Below are 19,948 nucleotides of genomic sequence, written 5' to 3'. Positions count from 1 at the left end.
ATTATGAGTTTATGTGTTTTGATGTACCGAAGGTAGTTCGTAGTCCCGGATGTGATCACAGACATGACGAGGAGTCTTAGAATGGTCGAGACATGAAGATTGAATATTGGATGACTATATTCGGACATCGGAATGGTTCTGAGGGTTATCGGATATATACCGGAGTAACGGGGGGTTACCCGAACCCCCCGGAGGTTAATGGGCCTCATTGTCCCAAGTGGTGGAAGAGGAGAGGTGGCCAAGGGGCAGCCTCGCGCCCCTCCCCCCCAAGTCCGAATTGGACAAGGAAGGGGGCGACGCCCCCCCCCCCTTTCCTTTCCCCCTCTCTCTCCTTCACTCTGCTCTCCTACTCCAACAAGGAAGGGGGGAGTCCTACTCCCGGTGGGAGTAGGACTCCTCATGGGGCGCGCCAAGGGTGGCCGGACCCCTCCCCCTCCTCCACTCCTTTATATACGGGAAGGGAGGCACCCCCTAGAGACACAACAATTGATCCTTGAGATCTCTTAGCCGTGTGCGGTGCCCCCTCCACCATAGTTCACCTCGATAATATTGTAGCGGTGCTTAGGCGAAGCCCTGGGTCGATAGAACATCATCATCGTCACCACGCCGTCGTGCTGATGGAACTCTCCCTCAAAGCTCTACTGGATCGGAGTTCGAGGGACGTCATCGAGCTGAACGTGTGCAAAACTGGGAGGTGCCGTGCGTTCGGTACTTGATCGGTCGAATCGTGAAGACGTACGGCTACATCAACCGCGTTGTGCTAACGCTTCCGCTTTCGGTCTAGGAGGGTACGTGGACACACTCTCCCCTCTCGTTGCTATGCATCACCATGATCTTGTGTGTGCTTAGGAAATTTTTGAAATTACTACGTTCCCCAACAGTGGCATCCGAGCCTGGTTTTATGCGTTGATGTTATATGCACGAGTAGAACACAAGTGAGTTGTGGGCGATACAAGTCATACTGCTTACCAGCATATGTCATACTTTGGTTCGGCGGTATTGTTGGATGAAGCGGCCCGGACCGACATTACGCGTATGCTTACGCGAGATTGGTTCTGCCGACGTGCTTTGCACACAGGTGGCTGGCGGGTGTCAGTTTCTCCAACTTTAGTTGAACCGAGTGTGGCTAGCCTGGTACTTGAGAAGGTTAAAACAACATTAACTTGACGAACTATCGTTGTGGTTTTGATGTGTAGGTAAGAATGGTTCTTGCTAAGCCCATAGCAACCACGTAAAACTTGCAACAACAAAGTAGAGGACGTCTAACTTGTTTTTGCAGGGCATGTTGTGATGTGATATGGTCAAGACGTGATGCTATATTGTATGAGATGATCATGTTTTGTAACCGAGTTATCGGCAACTGGCAGGAGCCATATGGTTGTCGCTTTATTGTATGCAATGCAATCGCCCTGTAATTGCTTTACTTTATCACTAAGCGGTAGCGATAGTCGTAGAAGCAATAGTTGGCGAGACGACAACGATGCTACGATGGAGATCAAGGTGTCGCGTCGGTGACGATGGTGATCATGACGGTGCTTCGGAGATGGAGATCACAAGCACATGATGATGATGGCCATATCATATCACTTATATTGATTGCATGTGATGTTTATCTTTTATGCATCTTATCTTTCTTTGATTGACGGCAGCATTATAAGATGATCTCTCACTAAATTTCAAGATAAAAGTATTCTCCCTGAGTATGCACCGTTGCCAAAGTTCGTCGTGCCCAGACACCACGTGATGATCGGGTTTGATAAGCTCTACGTCCATCTACAACGGGTGCAAGCCAGTTTTGCACACGCAGAATACTCAGGTTAAACTTGACGAGCCTAGCATATGCAGATATGGCCTCGGAACACTGATACCGAAAGGTCGAGCGTGAATCATATAGTAGATATGATCAACATAGTGATGTTCACCATTGAAAACTACTCCATTTCACGTGATGATCGGTTATGGTTTAGTTGATTTGGATCACGTGATCACTTAGATGATTAGAGGGATGTCTATCTAAGTGGGAGTTCTTAAGTAATATGATTAATTGAACTTAAATTTATCATGAACTGAGTACCTGATAGTATTTTGCTTGTCTATGTCTATTGTAGATAGATGGCCCGTGTTGTTGTTCCGTTAAATTTTAATGCGTTCCTTGAGAAAGAAAAGTTGAAAGATGATGGTAGCAATTACACGGACTAGGTCCATAACTTGAGGATTATCCTCATTGATGCACAGAAGAATTACGTCCTGGAAGCACCGCTGGGTGCCAGGACTGCTGCAGATGCAACTGACAACGTTAAGAACGTCTGGCAGAGCAAAGCTGATGACTATCAATAGTTCAGTGTGCCATGCTTTACGGCTTAGAACCGGAACTTCAACGATGTTTTGAACGTCATGGAGCATATGAGATGTTCCAGGAGTTGAAGTTAATATTTCAAGCAAATGCCCGGATTGAGAGATATGAAGTCTCCAATAAGTTCTACAGCTGCAAGATGGAGGAGAATGGTTCTGTAAGTGAATATATACTCAAAATGTTTGGGTATTGCAATCACTTGATTCAACTGGGAGTTAATCTTCCGGATGATAGTGTCATTGACAGAATTCTTCAATCACTGCCACCAAGCTACAAGAGCTTCATGATGAACTATAATATGCAAGGGATGAACAAGACAATTCCCGAGCTCTTCGCAATGCTAAAGGCTGCGGAGGTAGAAATCAAGAAGGAGCATCAAGTATTGATGGTCAATAAGACCAGCAGTTTCAAGAAAAAGGGCAAAGCGAAGAAGAAGGGGAACTTCAAGAAGAACGGCAAACAAGTTGCTGCTCAAGAGAAGAAACCCAAGTCTGGACCTAAGCCTGAGACTGAGTGCTTCTACCGCAAGCAGACTGGACAATGGAAGCGGAACTGCCCCAAGTATTTGGCGGATAAGAAGGATGGCAAGGTGAACAAAGGTATATGTGATATACATGTTATTGATGTGTACCTTACCAGAGCTCGCAGTAGCACCTGGGTATTTGATACTGGTTCCGTTGCTAATATTTGCAAGTCGAAACAGGGACTACGGATTAAGGGGACACTGGCTAAGGACGAGATGATGATGCACGTGGGAAATGGTTCCAAAATTGATGTGATCGCCATCGACACGCTACCTCTACATCTACCTTCAGAATTAGTTTAAACCTAAATAATTGTTATTTGGTGCCAGCGTTGAGCATGAACATTATATCTGGATCTTGTTTGATGCGAGACGGTTATTCATTTAAATCTGAGAATAATGGTTATTCTATTTATATGAGTAATATCTTTTATGGTCATGCACCCTTAAAGAGTGGTCTATTTCTGATGAATCTCGATAGTAGTGATACACATATTCATAATGTTGAAGCCAAAAGATGTAGAGTTGATAATGATAGTGCAACTTATTTGTGGCACTGCCGTTTGGGTCATATTGGTGTAAAGCGCATGAAGAAACTCCATACTGATGGACTTTTGGAATCACTTGGTACTTGCGAACCATGCCTCATGGGCAAGATGACTAAAACGCCGTACTCCGGAACTATGGAGCGAGCAACTGATTTATTGGAGATCATACATACTGATGTATGTGGTCCAATGAATATTGAGGCTCGCGGCGGGTATCGTTATTTCTCACCTTCATAGATGATTTGAGCAGATATGGGTACATCTACTTAATGAAACATAAGTCTGTAATATTTGAAAAGTTCAAAGAATTTCAGAGTGAAGTTGAAAATCATCGTAACAAGAAAATAAAGTTTCTATGATCTGATCTCGGAGGAGAATATTTGAGTTACGAGTTTGGTCTACATTTGAAACAATGCAGAATAGTTTCACAACTCACGCCACTCGGAACACCACAACGTAATGGTGTGTCCAAATGTCGTAATCGTACTTTACTAGATATGGTGCGATCTATGATGTCTCTTACTGATTTACCGCTATCATTTTGGGGTTATGCTTTAGAGACGGCTGCATTCACGTTAAATAGGGCACCATCAAAATCCGTTGAGACGACACCTTATGAACTGTGCTTTGGCAAGAAACCAAAGTTGTCGTTTCTTAAACTTTGGGGCTGCGATGCTTATGTGAAAAAGCTTCAACCTGATAAGCTAAAACCCAAATCGGATAAATGTGTCTTCATAGGATACCCAAAAGAAACTGTTGGGTACACCTTCTATCACAGATCCAAAGGCAAGACATTCGTTGCCAAGAATGGATCCTTTCTTGAGAAGGAGTTTCTCTCGAAAGAAGTGAGTGGGAGGAAAGTAGAACTTGATGAGGTAACTATACATGCTCCCTTATTGGAAAATAGTTCATCACAGAAACCGGTTCCTGTGACGATTACACCAATTAGTGAGGAAGTTAATGATATTGATCATGAAACTTCAGATCAAGTTACTACTGAACCTCGTAGGTCAACCAGAGCAAGATTCACACCAGAGTGGTATGGTAATCCTATTCTGGAAGTCATGTTACTTGACCATGGCGAACCTACGAACTATGAGGAAGCGATGATGAGCCCAGATTCTGCAAAATGGCTTGAGGCCATGAAATCTGAGATGGGATCCATGTATGAGAACAAAGTGTGGACTTTGGTTGACTTGCCCGATGATCGGCAAGCCATCGAGAATAAATGGATCTTCAAGAAGAAGACTGACGCTGATGGTAATGTTGCTGTCTACAAAGCTCGACTTGTTGCAAAAGGTTTTCGACAAGTTCAAGGGGTTGACTACGATGAGACTTTCTCACCCGTAGCGATGCTTAAGTCTGTCCGAATCATGTTAGCAATTGCCGCATTTTATGATTATGAAATTTGGCAAATGGATGTCAAAACTGCATTCCTGAATGGATTTCTGGAAGAAGAGTTGTATATGATGCAACCAGAAGGTTTTGTCGATCCAAAGGATGCTAACAAAGTGTGCAAGCTCCAGCGATCCATTTATGGACTGGTGCAAGCCTCTCAGAATTGGAATAAATGCTTTGATAGTGTGATCAAAGCATATGGTTTTATACAGACTTTTGGAGAAGCCTGTATTTACAAGAAAGTGAGTGGGAGCTCTGTAGCATTTCTAATATTATATGTGGACGACATATTATTGATTGGAAATGATATGGAATTTCTGGATAGCATAAAAGGATACTTGAATAAAAGTTTTTCAATGAAAGACCTCGGTGAAGCTGCTTATATATTAGGCATCAAGATCTATAGAGATAGATCAAGACACTTAATTGGACTTTCACAAAGTACATACCTTGATAAAGTTTTGAAAAAGTTCAAAATGGATCAAGCAAAGAAAGGGTTCTTGCCTGTAATACAAGGTGTGAAATTGAGTCAGACTCAATGCCCGGCCACTGCAGAAGATAGAGAGAAAATGAAAGAAGTTCCCTATGCTTCAGCCATAGGCTCTATCATGTATGCAATGTTGTGTACCAGACCTGATGTGTGCCTTGCTATTAGTTTAGCAGTGAGGTACCAAAGTAATCCAGGAGTGGATCACTGGACAGCGGTCAAGAACATCCTGAAATACCTAAAAAGGACTAAGGATATGTTTCTCGTTTATGGAGGTGACAAAGAGCTAGTCGTAAATGGTTACGTTGATGCAAGCTTTGACATTGATCCGAACGATTCTAAATCGCAAACTGGATACGTGTTTATATTGAGCAGTGGAGCTGTCAGTTGGTGCAGTTCTAAACAAAGCATCGTGGCAGGATCTACATGTGAAGCGGAGTACATAGCTGCTTCGGAAGCAGCAAGTGAAGGAGTCTGGATGAAGGAGTTCATATCCGATCTAGGTGTCATATCTAGTGCATCGGGTCCAATGAAAATCTTTTGTGACAATACTGGTGCAATTGCCTTGGCAAAGGAATCCAGATTTCACAAGAGAACCAAGCACATCAAGAGCCGCTTCAATTCCATCCGGGACCAAGTCCAGGTGGGAGACATAGAGATTTGCAAGATACATACGGATCTGAATGTTGCAGACCTATTGACTAAGCCTCTTCCACGAGCAAAACATGATCAGCACCAAGGCTCCATGGGTGTTAGAATCATTACTGTGTAATCTACATTATTGACTTTAGTCAAGTGGGAGACTGAAGGAAATATTCCCTAGAAGCAATAATAAAGTTATTATTTATTTCCTTATATCATGATAAATGTTTATTAGTCATGCTAGAATTGTATTAACCGGAAACATAATACATGTGTGAATACATAGACAAACAGAGTGTCACTAGTATGCCTCTACTTGACTAGCTCGTGAATCAAAGATGGTTAAGTTTCCTAACCATAGACATGAGTTGTCATTTGATTAACGGGATCACATCATTAGGAGAATGATGTGATTGACTTGATCCATTCCGTTAGCTTAGCACTTGATCATTTAGTATGTTGCTATTGCTTTCTTCACGACTTATACGTGTTCCTATGACTATGAGATTATGTAACTCCCGCTTACCGGAGGAACACTTTGTGTGCTACCAAACGTCACGACATAACTGGGTGATTATAAAGGTGCTCTACAGTGTCTCTGAAGGTACTTGTTGAGTTGACGTATTTCGAGATTAGGATTTGTCACTCCGATTGTCGGAGAGGTATCTCTGGGCCCTCTCGGTAATGCACATCACTATAAGCCTTGCAAGCAATGTAGCTAATGAGTTAGTTACGGGATGATGCATTATGTAACGAGTAAAGAGACTTGCCGATAACGAGATTGAACAAGGTATTAAGATACCGACGACCGAATCTCGGGCAAGTAACATACCGATGACAAAAGGAACAACGTATGTTGTTATGTGGTTTGACCGATAAAGATCTTCGTAGAATATGTAGGAGCCAGTATGAGCATCCAGGTTCCGCTATTGGTTATTGACCAGAGATGTGTCTCGGTCATGTCTACATAGTTCTCGAACCCGCAGGGTCCGCATGCTTAAAGTTAGATGACGGTTATATTATGAGTTTATGTGTTTTGATGTACCGAAGGTAGTTCGGAGTCCCAGATGTGATCACAGACATGACGAGGAGTCTCGAAATGGTCGAGACATGAAGATTGATATATTGGACGACTATATTCGGACACGGAATGGTTTCGAGGGTTATCGGATATATACTGGAGTACCGAGGGGTTACCGGAACCCCCCCGGAGGTTAATGGGCCTCATGGGCCCAAGTGGTGGAAGAGGAGAGGCGGCCAAGGGGCAGCCGCGCGCCCCTCCCCCCAAGTCTGAATTGGACAAGGAAGGGGGGCGTCCCCCCCCCCTTTCCTTTCCCCCCCTCTCTCTCTCCCTCTCCTCTCCTACTCCAACAAGGAAGGGGAGAGTCCTACTCCCGGTGGGAGTAGGACTCCTCATGGGGCACGCCAAGGGTGGCCGGCCCCCTCCCCCTCCTCCACTCCTTTATATACGGGGAGGGAGGCACCCGCTAGAGACACACCAATTGATCCTTGAGATCTCTTAGCCGTTGTGGTGCCCCCCTCCACCATAGTTCACCTCGATAATATCGTAGTGGTGCTTAGGCGAAGCCCTGCGTCGGTAAAACATCATCATCGTCACCACGCCGTCGTGCTGACGGAACTCTCCCTCAAAGCTCGGCTGGATCAGAGTTCGAGGGACGTCATCGAGCTGAATGTGTGCAGAACTCGGAGGTGTCGTGCGTTCGGTACTTGATCGGTCGAATCGTGAAGACGTACGACTACATCAACCGCGTTGTGCTTCCGCTTCTGAGGGTATGTGGACACACTCTCCCCTCTCGTTGCTATGCATCACCATAATCTTGTGTGTGCGTAGGAAATTTTTGAAATTACTACATTCCCCAACAGGCCCGCCTTGTCCTGGTCTGCATGGCGTGTGGCCGAATCTGATGCCCCCGCGAGGCCGACCCTGCTTTCCACCAACGGCATGACCCTGCAGGTCGAACCGTCCAGAGCGCGGTTGGTTGCCAATGGTCGATCCACACTAGCCGCGTCTGTCCCACTGACCTCACCCACGATCATGGCCTCGCCAGCTGTGTCCCATGACTCAGCATCTGTACGGTCTCCCCTGGTCTATTGACTGTCCACCCGATTTTGAAAATCAGCCTGACGAGCACATCTCCCCTGGTCTGGTGACTGTCCACGGGGTAGCTTGAAACGGGACATAGAGTACACTGGCACTTCTTGTGCAACAAACTTGACGAGCACATCTTTCCCTCCCAAGAGAGAATTGTTTTCATTCATCCCTTAACTTTGTTCCAAACACTTTCTTTGAGATATTTGAAACCTCTGTTTTTGTTGTTTCTAGACAAGTTTTCATTGGGGACATCGAGTATTCCTTTCACCTCATTCCTGATAAGCTCAGAACATCCTTTACTAAAGAATACCGAAGACTTAGAAAGGTATATTTATTTTGTCCTGAAGCCTAACAATAAGTGTCCAACAACGAGGTTACCAAAGTTGCACCCTCACCTTCAGCCTTGACGAACAACAGGTTGTCATCTGCAAAGAGTAAATGGCTTACCGGTGGTGCCGGCTCTTCCACTTTCATCTCACTAATATGAGATGGCCGATTCTGACTTTTTAAGAGGCATGATAGGCCCTCTGCTGCCATCAAGAAAAGGTAGGGCAAGATTGGGTCTCCCTGCCGAATTTTCCTTGTAGGTCTAAATTCCTCGAGCTTCTTTCCATTAAACAAAACTGAGAATTTAACAAAGGTCACCATTTTTATCACAGAAGAGATCTAGACAGGTGCAAAATCCAGCTTGGTCATCATAACTTGAAGATATTTCCATTCCAAACGAACCTCACCTACCTCTGTTTGATCTGATTCCCTCGTGGGTCATTACAGGGCCCAGGTTGGCCCTCACATAACTTCGTCAGTGGTTGTTTTGTATACTAGTCGAATGCCCCGTGCGTTGCTGCGGGAGTTTATGTAAAATAAAAACTGCGTTGAACTAATCAACTTAGGTATTGTCTTTACGGTTTCTCCTATATCAAGATAATTTTTATCAATATTTTACTAATCAATGAATAAATGTATATCTCTATGTATAAGTTCAAAATTGGATGAAAACAAAAGAAAATATGCATGTATGCATGACTTTCCTTCCATATATCACTGGAGTATCAGGTGCATGCATGCGTCAATTTTTGTCTTGATTATACACTATTTAGATGGCAGTTACTGCATATGCATGCGTCATTTAGTACATGTGATTTGTCCAGCAGTTCTTAATGTGCAGGTCGGATGACTATTGTGGACTCATCTAGTACCTCCAATGGCTAAATTAATTTGGGTGGTGTGGCTTAAGGAGAAGCGGGAGAATTCCTAATAATGGGGGCTAGCTATTTAGATATTAGTAGATTAGTAGATTAGTAGATTCAATGGTGGTCCTAAAAGATTATATTCAATGGTCACACCGCGGTTTGACAGTCCAGGTTAGTATTTCCTTGACGGCCGGACATACATGCATGATTGTTTCCTTGTGTTGATTGCGTAGTTGATCACGTCTCCCGGTTACCACAAATGTCAGCTTGACCTGCATTTCCACACGCGTTGATTAGCTTCCTCATTTCTGCTAAAGAAGCTGGCACAAAGTGGTCAAAATTCTACTTTCTATGTTCGCAAATATAAGATATTTTAGATATTTAATATGAACTACATACTGGCTGAGATGAGTGACGAACACACTAAAATATGTCTATACACATTTAATTTAGAAAAAAAGTTGTAACATTTTATATTTCTGAACGGAGGGAGTAACAACGATAGCATCGAAAGCAGGACTGGATGCATGCATCCACCGCATGTTCCAAAAGCTTGTGTTGATTTTTTGATTAATTTTCGAAAAAGTACGTGTGTTTGGATAGATTAATCTACTGGAACTAAATTCTGCGGGCAGTTGCTGCGAAGGGCTCAAGGCCTTGACGCTGTCGTCGTCACAGACAGCATGCATGACAGCGACCAACCAACGATAATCAATTCAGGGATAACTGCATGCACGCATGCATTTCACGTCGTCGCGGTGGGCGGCTCGGCCAAAGCCTCCGCTTTCTAGCGATTATATTTGACAACAAGCTAATCATATGAAACCATGCACGCGCGCACGCATCGTCGACCGGGCTCAATCCTGTCACCCTCCCCGTGTGACCTATAAATACCTCGTGCGTCTGCTTGGGATTTCCATCACCAGTCCATTCCATCCCACACATTAGTTTCCACATTTGCTCAAGCAGCACAGCAGCTAGCGTGCGTGCATAACTTGTGGCTAGCTAGCTTCTTGATCTCCCACGGTTCACGGTCGAGCTGAGCAGAGCTCGGTGAGGGGCGACGGCCGACGGCCGGCGATGGGTATAGCTAAGATACCGGCGCTGCTTTGGTTACTTGGGGCAGTGCTATCGCTGGGAGTTTCCGTTAGCCCCGCTCAGGGCGCCAAGACTCGTCACCATGATTTCTTTGTAAGTTTGTTTGTACTTAACATGTACACATGCCATCTCAACATGTCATAAACTCACCGTCATTTTATTTTGCAGATTAAGGAGAGCAACTACACGAGCAGGCTCTGCAAGGAGAGGACCGTCCTCACCGTCAACGGCCAGTTCCCCGGCCCCACCATCTACGCGCGCAAGGGCGACCTCGTCATCGTCAATGTCTACAACCAAGGCGATAAAAACATCACCATCCACTGGTAAGTTAGTTAGTCTGGTTTCCCTAGGTTTCCCCTAGCGTAAGGCTAGGGTTTTTTATCCTCTCTGGCGATTCCGTCGCCCGTGAGTACCCGCTACTATCGATCTCCCTCCTCCCTGTAGGAGGCCTACGAACGACGCCCTCAGGTCCTGCTTCCTCTCGGTAGCGATGGATCCACCTGCGGTCGCCCTCTCAGGAACCAGTGTTGGCGGCGGCTCATCCGGGGCGTTGGATCTTGGTGATGTGCTGGAACAACTCAATTTGGAAGACGAAGAATTTGATGATCTGGTGATAGATGAAGCCGATCCAGAGATCAATGAAAGTGTGAGATGGCTTGCGCTGGCTAGGGTTTGCACGGACAAGACCTTCAGCCAGTCGGCTTTCTACAAAAATATGCGTGCAGCATGGAATCCTGCGCAGCCGGTGAGGTTCCGCCTGGTAGGTCCGAAGCTCTTTGTCCTGCAGGCGTCATGCTTGGGAGACTGGGAACGGATGATGGATCAAGGGCCATGGCTCTTCAGGAATCTACTTGTGCTGATGGTTCCATATGATGGCTTCACAAAAGCAGAAGAGGTGCCGATGGTGTTCATGCCGATCTGGCTCCAAATTCATAAGATCCTGGAGGCGTTCTGTAAGAAAAACATTGTGGAAAATCTGCTTCGGAATTCAGGAGAGATTGTAGAGATGAGGCTCAATGGTAATACTCGTGGTGATTACATTAGGGTTAGGGTTCGGCATGATGTCCGCCGACCCCTTACCAAGTTTGTCAGTGTTATGAGGGGGAAAGAACACCAGATTTATTTGGTGAGATATGAAAAATTGGCACGCTTTTGCAGTGTATGTGGGCTGATTGGACACGACTGCAAGGAGTGCGGATCCGGTGTGCATGAGGAGAAGGATAAGAAGTATGGCGCTTGGCTCTATGCGGACGGCCTAAATAAGCCTCCTTCCCATGATAGCTTTAGCCGAGGGGGGAACCAGAAGCAGTCCGCTCCTCAACCCTCGCAGAACATATCGCCAGGGGTGAAGGTGTTTGATCCGGAGACCCTGGATGCGGCAACAAGCCTGTCTAAGGAGGCATGCACAAACATGCAAGTTGATCCTGCTGCTAGGAAAAGACTCGCATTGGATGGTGACCAATCAGGGTCTAATAATGTGGCAAACAACAGTTCTCGAGGTGTTTTGGCTCTTACCGAAGGGAAGGGGGAGGATGAGATGGAGAACTCCTCTCCTTCCAGCACCAACAACAGCAAGAGAGCCCGTGTTGACTTGAGCAATGGGTCGGATGATAGATCGGCGGCCTCCTTCGAGGAGGACCGCCGGGAGCAATGAATATCCTCGTGTGGAACTGCTGGGGGTGGGGAACCGCCGGACAGTTCGTGAGGTTTTGGCCCTCTCAAAAGCCAATTCCCCAGGGCTTGTGTTTTTGTCTGAGACAAGGCAGGCCTCTACAAAGATGGAGAGATTAAGATGGAGGTTACATATGAAGGGTTTTGCAGGTGTTTCGAGTGATGGTCTTAGTGGAGGACTCGCACTCTATTGGGATGAGAAGCTTAACGTGACTGTGTTGGATTCATGTGCACGGTACATTGATGTGCGAGTGGAGGACAGGGCGAGTGAAAAGATTTGGAGGACGACCTTTGTATATGGCGAACCTCGGGTGGAGAACCGACACCGCATGTGGAGTGCACTTTCCTAGTTGCGTGCGAGCTCTTCTGATCCGTGGTTGGTTTGTGGCGACTTTAACGAGGCTATGTGGCAGCATGAGCACATGTCAAGGAACCAACGTTCTGAGAATCAAATGATGTTATTTCGTGATTGTTTGATGGCCTGTGAGCTATGGGACTTGGGCTTCTCGTGATTTCCTTTTACATATGACAATGGTCAGCCAGGTGACCGGTCCGTTCGGGTCCGCCTCGACAGAGCATGCGCGGATGAGAATTGGAGGGAGCTCTTCCCGGCTGCGCAGGTGCTTCATCTGGCATCCTCATGTTCTGATCATAGTCCGCTTTTGGTGCAACTCACAATGGTGGAACCAAAGAGGGGTCGGGCGTCGCCCCGGTATGAGATTATGTGGGAACGGCATCCCGCGCTAGCCGAAGTTGTGGCAAGGAACTGGCGAGGAGCAATCCTGTTGGTGACCTCGCGGCGGTCCGTGAGGCCCTGCATGACATGATGAAGGGGCTCCGGGCATGGAGTAAGGAGCACTTTGGCCATGTGACACATGAAATTGAGAAACGACGAGAGGAGTTGGCTGATCTACAGCTTAGGGATGCCGACCGTGCTGAGATCCGCCAGAAAATGTTTCAGCTGGATGAACTATTGTATCGTGAAGAGATGATGTGGCTTCAACGGTCACGAATTACGTGGCTGAAGGAGGGTGAACGCAATACTGCTTACTTGCATCGGAGGGCCGTTTGGCGTGCACGAAGGAACTATATTGAGAAGCTGCGATGGTCGGATGGTACTTGGTGATCATCCCCTTCTGACATGGAACGAATGGCGACATCTTATTTCAAGGAAGTTTACACCAAGGATCCAACCTTAACTCCGGACAGTGTGCTTGAAGGAGTTCTGCCGAAAGTGTCTGAAGCTATGAACAACAGGTTGTGCGTCCCTTTTTCTGAGGAGGAGGTGTCGAATGCTCTTTTTCAAATAGGTCCGTTGAAGGCGCCCGGAACGGATGGATTTCCAGCAAGGTTTTTCCAGCGTAACTGGTCAGAGTTAAAACCTCAAATTATTGCAGCGGTGTTAGACTTTTTTGTCTCTGGTATTTTGCCTGAAGGTGTTAATGACACGGCAATCGTCCTTATTCTGAAAGTTTCTCACCCCAAAGAGCTCAAGGACTTTAGGCCAATCAGTCTTTGCAATGTTATTTATAAAATTGTGTCTAAATGCATGGTTAATCGGCTTAGGCCGCTGCTCTCAGAGTTGATATCGGAGAACCAAAGTGCTTTTATCCCGGGCCGGCTTATCTCGGATAATTCTATTATTGCCTTTGAGTGCATTCATCACATACAAAATCTAAAAGGAAACAGTATTGCTGCGTGTGCGTACAAGCTTGATTTGTCCAAGGCCTATGATCGTGTTGATTGGGACTTCCTGGAGAAGGCGTTAAACAAATGGGGGTTCTCAAATCAATGGATTTCTTGGATTATGACATGTGTGAGATCAGCACGATAGCACGATATTCTGTCAAATTTAATGGGAAGTTATTGGAGGTTTTTACACCTTCGAGAGGACTTCGACAAGGTGACCCATTGTCTCCTTTCTTATTTCTATTTGTTGCTGATGCTCTTTCTGCTCTCCTGTCAAAATCAGTGAATGAAGGAAGCTTGAGAGGAGTGACCATTTGCCGTGGTGCACCGGTGATATCTCACCTTTTATTTGCGGATGATACCTTGTTGTTTTTTGAAGCTTCTGGCCAGCAAGCGAACATTGTTAAAGGTTTGTTGAACACTTATTCCTCGGCGATAGGTCAACTTATTAATCCCGAGAAGTGTTCCATCCTTTTCTCTGGAAACTGTAATGCATCAGTGGTGGAGGAAATCAATAATATCTTGGAGGTGCAGCAACAAGTGTCTGAACCAAAATACCTCGGTTTGCCGGTACCTGAAGGTAGAGTGCATAAGGGTCAGTTTGAGACCCTTCAGGACAGGCTAAGGAAAAGGCTAATTGATTGGAGTGAACAATATGTTTCTGTTGGGAACAAGGAGATCCTCATCAAGGTTGTGGTACAATCAATTCCAACATATGTTATGAGTGTGTTCCGACTTCCTGCCTCAGTGTGTGATGATCTTACAAAGATGATGAGGCAGTATTGGTGGGGGGTGGAGAACGGGAAGAGGAAGATGGCATGGCTTAGTTGGGAGAAGATGATGCTTCCGAAGGCTATGGGAGGTATGGGATTTCGTGATATGAGGGCCTTTAATCAAGGTTTGTTGGCCAAGTAGGCGTGGCATCTCCTGGATAGTCCGGACAGCTTGTGTGCTCGTTTGTTGAAGGCTAAATACTACCCAAGGGGGAATTTATTGGACACGGTATTCTCAGCTAGTTCTTCGGCGGTGTGGAAAGGTATTCTTCACGGACTTGATCTTTTGAAGAAAGGCATTATATGGCGAGTAGGTAATGGTACTCTCATTAAAACATGGAGAGATGCTTGGATCCCTAGAGGACATAATTTTCGGCCAGTAACTCCCAAGGGGAATTGTCGATACAAGTGGGTGGCTGACTTCTTGGATGAGCATGGTGCATGGAATGTGCAGCGGCTCAGGGAACACTTTTGAGACTTGGATGTGCGGGAGATTCTGAAGATTCGTACTTCTCCTAGGTATGCGCAGGATTTCATTACGTGGTTTCCTGAAAAGAGTGGACACTTTAGTGTCCGAAGTGCTTACCATCTCGCAACGGAAGTTCAACATTCGGTACACTTAAGTTCCTCCAGTGGTAACCCCTCCGGACGGAGGCCTATCTGGCAGCGTATTTGGAGTTCCCAAGTTCCATTGAAAATGAAGATTATGGCTTGGAAGGTTGTTTCGGGTGCCCTTGCTACAAATGAGTGCAAGAAATATAGACACATCTCAGTTAGGGATGGATGTCCGTTATGTGGGAGAGAGAAGGAGACGAGCTTTCATGCTCTTGTATCATATGATCATGCAAGCAGAATTTGGACACACATGAGGCTGGTATGACGTCTTCCTAGCAATGATGTTTTACATGATACATGACAAGACTGGCTGTTAAATGTTCTTGCGAACTGCGATGATCAAATGAGGGATTGCACGATCATGCTGATATGGCGAATTTGGTCTTTGTGCTCAGATCTCACTCATGGCAAGGAGGCTCCCCCGTTGTCGGCGACTTCAGACTACCTCCAGAGTTACATGAACTCACTCAACCTATGCGGCAGACTTTCAACGGAAGAAATTATTAAAGGGAAGATGCCGAGGGTACAGGAGGCTCCATACGGAGTTCCCAGGCCGAGCGCCCCTTTGGCTTGGCCGCGGCCGCCGGCTGAATTTGCTGCCCTCTCGGTGGACGGTGCTTTTATGCAGGAGGACGGGTCTGCTGCGGCGGGTATGATCCTACGGCGTCAAGATGGGAGTGTTATCTTTGTAGCATACAGGTGTATATTCAATTGCAACGACGCGTTGGAAGCGGAACTGCATGCGATCATGCAAGGCATGGCACTGGCCGTGCAGCATTGTTCCATGCCAATTGTTGTGCAGTCAGACTCAGCATCGGCGTTGGCAGCATTGACCGGGAAGAGTTTAACCAGGTCAGCTTATGGACACTTGGTGACGGAGATCAAGCATCATATGGAGACTTGGGAGTTTGTTCCTTCAAAAATCAAGCATGAGCAAAATAGGGTAGCACATCAGTTGGCTTTGTATAGTCGTACGGAGTTCATCACTGCTGTATGGCTAGGGAGATGCCCTCCTTGTATTGAGGATTTGGTGCCTCTTGATTGTAACCCTATGCATATGGAATAAAACTCTCTTTCTATCGCAAAAAAAAAAAACTGGTTTCCCTGAAAAAAAAGTTAGTTAGTCTGGCGGTCGGCCGTTTACTGGAAATAACCATCCGCTAAACTTAATTTCTGACGCAATATATATATGTACGTGTACACAGGCATGGTGTGGACCAGCCACGCAACCCGTGGTCCGACGGGCCGGAGTACATTACCCAGTGTCCCATCCGCCCCGGCGGCAACTTCACCTATCGGGTCATCTTGTCCGAGGAAGAGGGCACGCTCTGGTGGCACGCGCACAGCGACTTCGACCGCACCACAATCCATGGCGCCATTGTTATCCACCCCAAGCTCGGAACCACCTTCCCCTTCAAGAAGCCACACAAGGAGATACCCGTCATACTCGGTATATACTACTCCATTACTTCCATCCATGCTTATAATAAGCTATGTTGTCGTTAACTTGATATGTTCGATCTCATGCATGCAGGTGAGTGGTGGAAGGCCGACGTGAACCATCTGCTCGAGGAGGCGGAGCGGACCGGCGGCGAGATCAATATCTCGGACGCGAACACCATCAACGGCCAGCCGGGTGACCTGTTCCCGTGCTCCAAGGCCGGCACCTACAAGATACCGGTGCAGCACGGCAAAACGTACCTGCTCCGGATCATCAACGCGGGGCTCTCCAACGACCTTTTCTTCGGCGTCCCCGGGCACAACCTCACCGTGGTCGTCACCGACGGCCACTACACTAAGCCGTTCACCGTCAAGCACATCATGATCGCCCCAGGTCAAAGCATGGACGCGCTTCTCGAGGCCAACCGCGCCGATGGCGGTCGGTACTTCATGGCCGCGAGGACGTTCGCAACACACCCCGACATTGTGGTCAACAACAGCACCGCCACCGCCATCGTGGAATACATGGACGACACACCGGCGCGTGGCCCGCCGGAGTTCCCTGCCAACCTTCCGGGCGTCAAAGACATCGACTCGGCGACGGCGTACACGGCGCAGCTCCGGTCCCTGGGCAGCAAGGACCACCCAGTGGACGTGCCAAGGCAGGTCGACGAGCGCATGCTCGTCACCATCGCCGTCAACGTGCTCCCCTGCGCGTCCCACGAGACGTGCGGGGGCCCTGACGGCAACCGCCAAGCCGCGAGCCTCAACAACGTCAGCTTCGCGAACCCGTCCGTCGACATCCTCGGCGCCTACTACCGCTCTGTCCGCGGCGTGTTTGACGCAGACTTCCCCAACAAGCCGCCCTTCTTCTTCAACTTCACGGACGTCGACAACGACCCCGTCGAGCGCTGGGCCACCAAGCGCGGCACCAAGGAGAAGGTGGTGGAGTACGGCGCCGTCGTGGAGGTGGTGTTCCAGGGCACCTCCATCCTCGGCGCCGAGAACCACCCCATGCACCTGCACGGCATCACGTTCTACGTGGTAGGGAGAGGGTTCGGGAATTTTGATGAGCAGAAGGACCCGGCCACCTATAACTTGGTCGACCCGCCGCACCAGAGCACGGTCTCCATGCCCAAAGCTGGCTGGGCAGCTATCCGATTCCGCGCGGCGAATCCAGGTGAGTTTAACTTTATATTCAGCTTTTGGGCTATGCCTGCGAAATTCGTTGGAGCGAATTAATCAAGTGCCAGTCTCTAATGTTTTGTGTCTGCTCTTTTTTAGGTGTCTGGTTCATGCATTGCCATTTTGATCGCCATGTGGTGTGGGGAATGAGCACCGTCTTCATCGTGAAGGATGGCAAGGCTCCTGAAGCTAAAATGATGCCTCCGCCTCCCAACATGCCTACCTGCTAAATAATCCACATGAAAAATGGCGGACATATGCAGTACAATGAAGCCAAAAAATTGTTTAGTTGACTGATTTTTATCATTTATTTATTATATTGTTTATCATTTAAGCATAGTGTGTGAAATACACGGGCCAGCTGAGGCCCATGTGAATAGAAGTTGAGTTTTCTATTCGTTTGGCTGGATGGGAAAAGTAATTTTATTTTATTGTGTAAATGTTCTTGTTGTTCAATACCTATATATGAATTAAAGAATATTTTGTTGGAATATTTGTAATCCTGTTGCACTAGTTGTTTAGGTTTATTTTCAGCAAATAAACCGGTCCATGCAAACGTGAACCTGTTCACGGCTGGATTGGAGCAGTAGCTAGGTAGTTAGTATGATGCTTTGTGTGTGGTAAGGGACGTGGGATGGCGCGTTCGAATAGCTTGATCATGGCACAAACTTAGGATCATTTTGTTAGACAGTTGAGTTGTTAAATAAATGAGAGTTGCACGCAGCGCAAAATACTCTCTCTCTCTCTCTCTCTTGTGTGTGTGTGTGTTCATCGTGTGAGCTTCTCCATCGATCAGCTACAACATATTTCATTATGGATTCCGGTTATATGCATTATTGTCTTCGTTTATTGTACAAAAGGTGTGTACTTTAGCATCATGGAGTTCAAGCAATAATTTTAAAAGGGCTTGTCATTTTCTCTAATAAAAAACACTCTCTACACCCCTTTGAAGAGCGTGTCCTTTACCCTAATAAGTTCTAGGCATCTGTTATTACATAGTAAAAAAGTAAGTCCCGTATTGACCAAAATAGAGATTGGGGGCTGTTTGGTTGCTAACCTGAGCGATATTTGCCTGGCCGGAGCGACACCTGAAACTAGCCTAGACTCTGTTTGATTGCCTCCCTGAGCGTTTTTCCCTCACATGCAAGGTAGTCAGAATCCCGACCCGACTTCGAATCCTACGACTTCACGACCCTACGAAAGCATGTCGAGCCAAATCCCACTATGAATCCATGTCAGGTAGAATCCATGTTGAGTCGTGATCCAAATCATAGAATCCTGTACAAAATTTCACAATCCCGACTATGCTGTGGACTATGTCCGATTCTACTAATTTATCTAAGCCGTTTGTTTAGTTGTAGCAAAATAGTATGCCATCATCCAAAGCCCTTTTCATATACCTCATGGACCTTTATTCCCCACCCAAGCCCAAATGCTCAGCCGCTGACACCTTTGATCTAGCTCTCAGAAACGCTAGATCGAAATTGAGGATCAGGCTTATCGATAGATGGAATTGGCATGAAAAGGAGGTTGCTCCAAGATTGATTGGAGAAGGAGAGCAAGACCCTTCAAGGTTTAGCACTGCAGGCCAGATAGACAAGTGGTCTACTATTCACGCACTCTAAAAAGAACCTAAGTAAATTTCGCACATTGAAGGTTTAAATGCTCTATATATTTCCCAATCATATATGTTCCATACAAGCGAGCTAGATGGTAGGTTAGCCATAAAAAGAAGTGGAATACAATTAGCATTGATGGGTACGTTCTTTGCTCCTTATTTAGTGTCAAAACTCTATAGAACCCATATAATTTTTTTGTGTGCATACAAAATATCTTATTTGAGTAAATCTAGTAGAATCCTCGATTCCACGACTCGATCTTACGACTCGATTCTGTCTGAGGAAAACCAATCCGACTCCGAATCCGACTCTGACTACCTTGCTCACATGACCTGAGTTCGTCCGCCATGAAATTTTTTCTCGAATACGCACGAGCGAGTGCGTATCATTCATTATAAAAGAAAGGGTACGAAATCCATGTCCACCTTACAAGCCTATTTACATGCGGATTTTATCCGCCTACCCTTTGATCTCATAGAATGATTACTCGCTACCGTCGCACGCTACATGATCCACCTCAAACCCTAGACTATCATCCTTGAAAAGCCCCGCCTTTGCCCAAAGCCGACCTTCCTCCTGAATTCATTGCACGGGTCGTTGA

The 19,948-nt window shown here is 46.6% G+C and overlaps 1 protein-coding gene across 1 annotated transcript; it reads left to right on the top strand.

Annotated features, from left to right (window-relative positions):
• Positions 1–10,224: 10,224 nt before the first annotated feature.
• LOC119335594 (laccase-21-like) lies at positions 10,225–17,958 on the top strand. The gene is made up of 5 exons (XM_037607706.1): positions 10,225–10,448; positions 10,524–10,678; positions 16,309–16,553; positions 16,638–17,723; positions 17,828–17,958. Exons 1-5 carry the CDS (start codon positions 10,338–10,340, stop codon positions 17,956–17,958), a joined length of 1,728 nt encoding a protein of 575 aa, XP_037463603.1. The 5' UTR covers positions 10,225–10,337.
• The last annotated feature ends 1,990 nt before the right edge of the window (positions 17,959–19,948 follow it).

The sequence above is a fragment of the Triticum dicoccoides genome, chromosome 7B (assembly GCF_002162155.2).
Source record: "Triticum dicoccoides isolate Atlit2015 ecotype Zavitan chromosome 7B, WEW_v2.0, whole genome shotgun sequence".
NCBI lineage: Eukaryota > Viridiplantae > Streptophyta > Magnoliopsida > Poales > Poaceae > Triticum > Triticum dicoccoides.
This window is presented reverse-complemented; position numbering and strand designations above follow the sequence as displayed.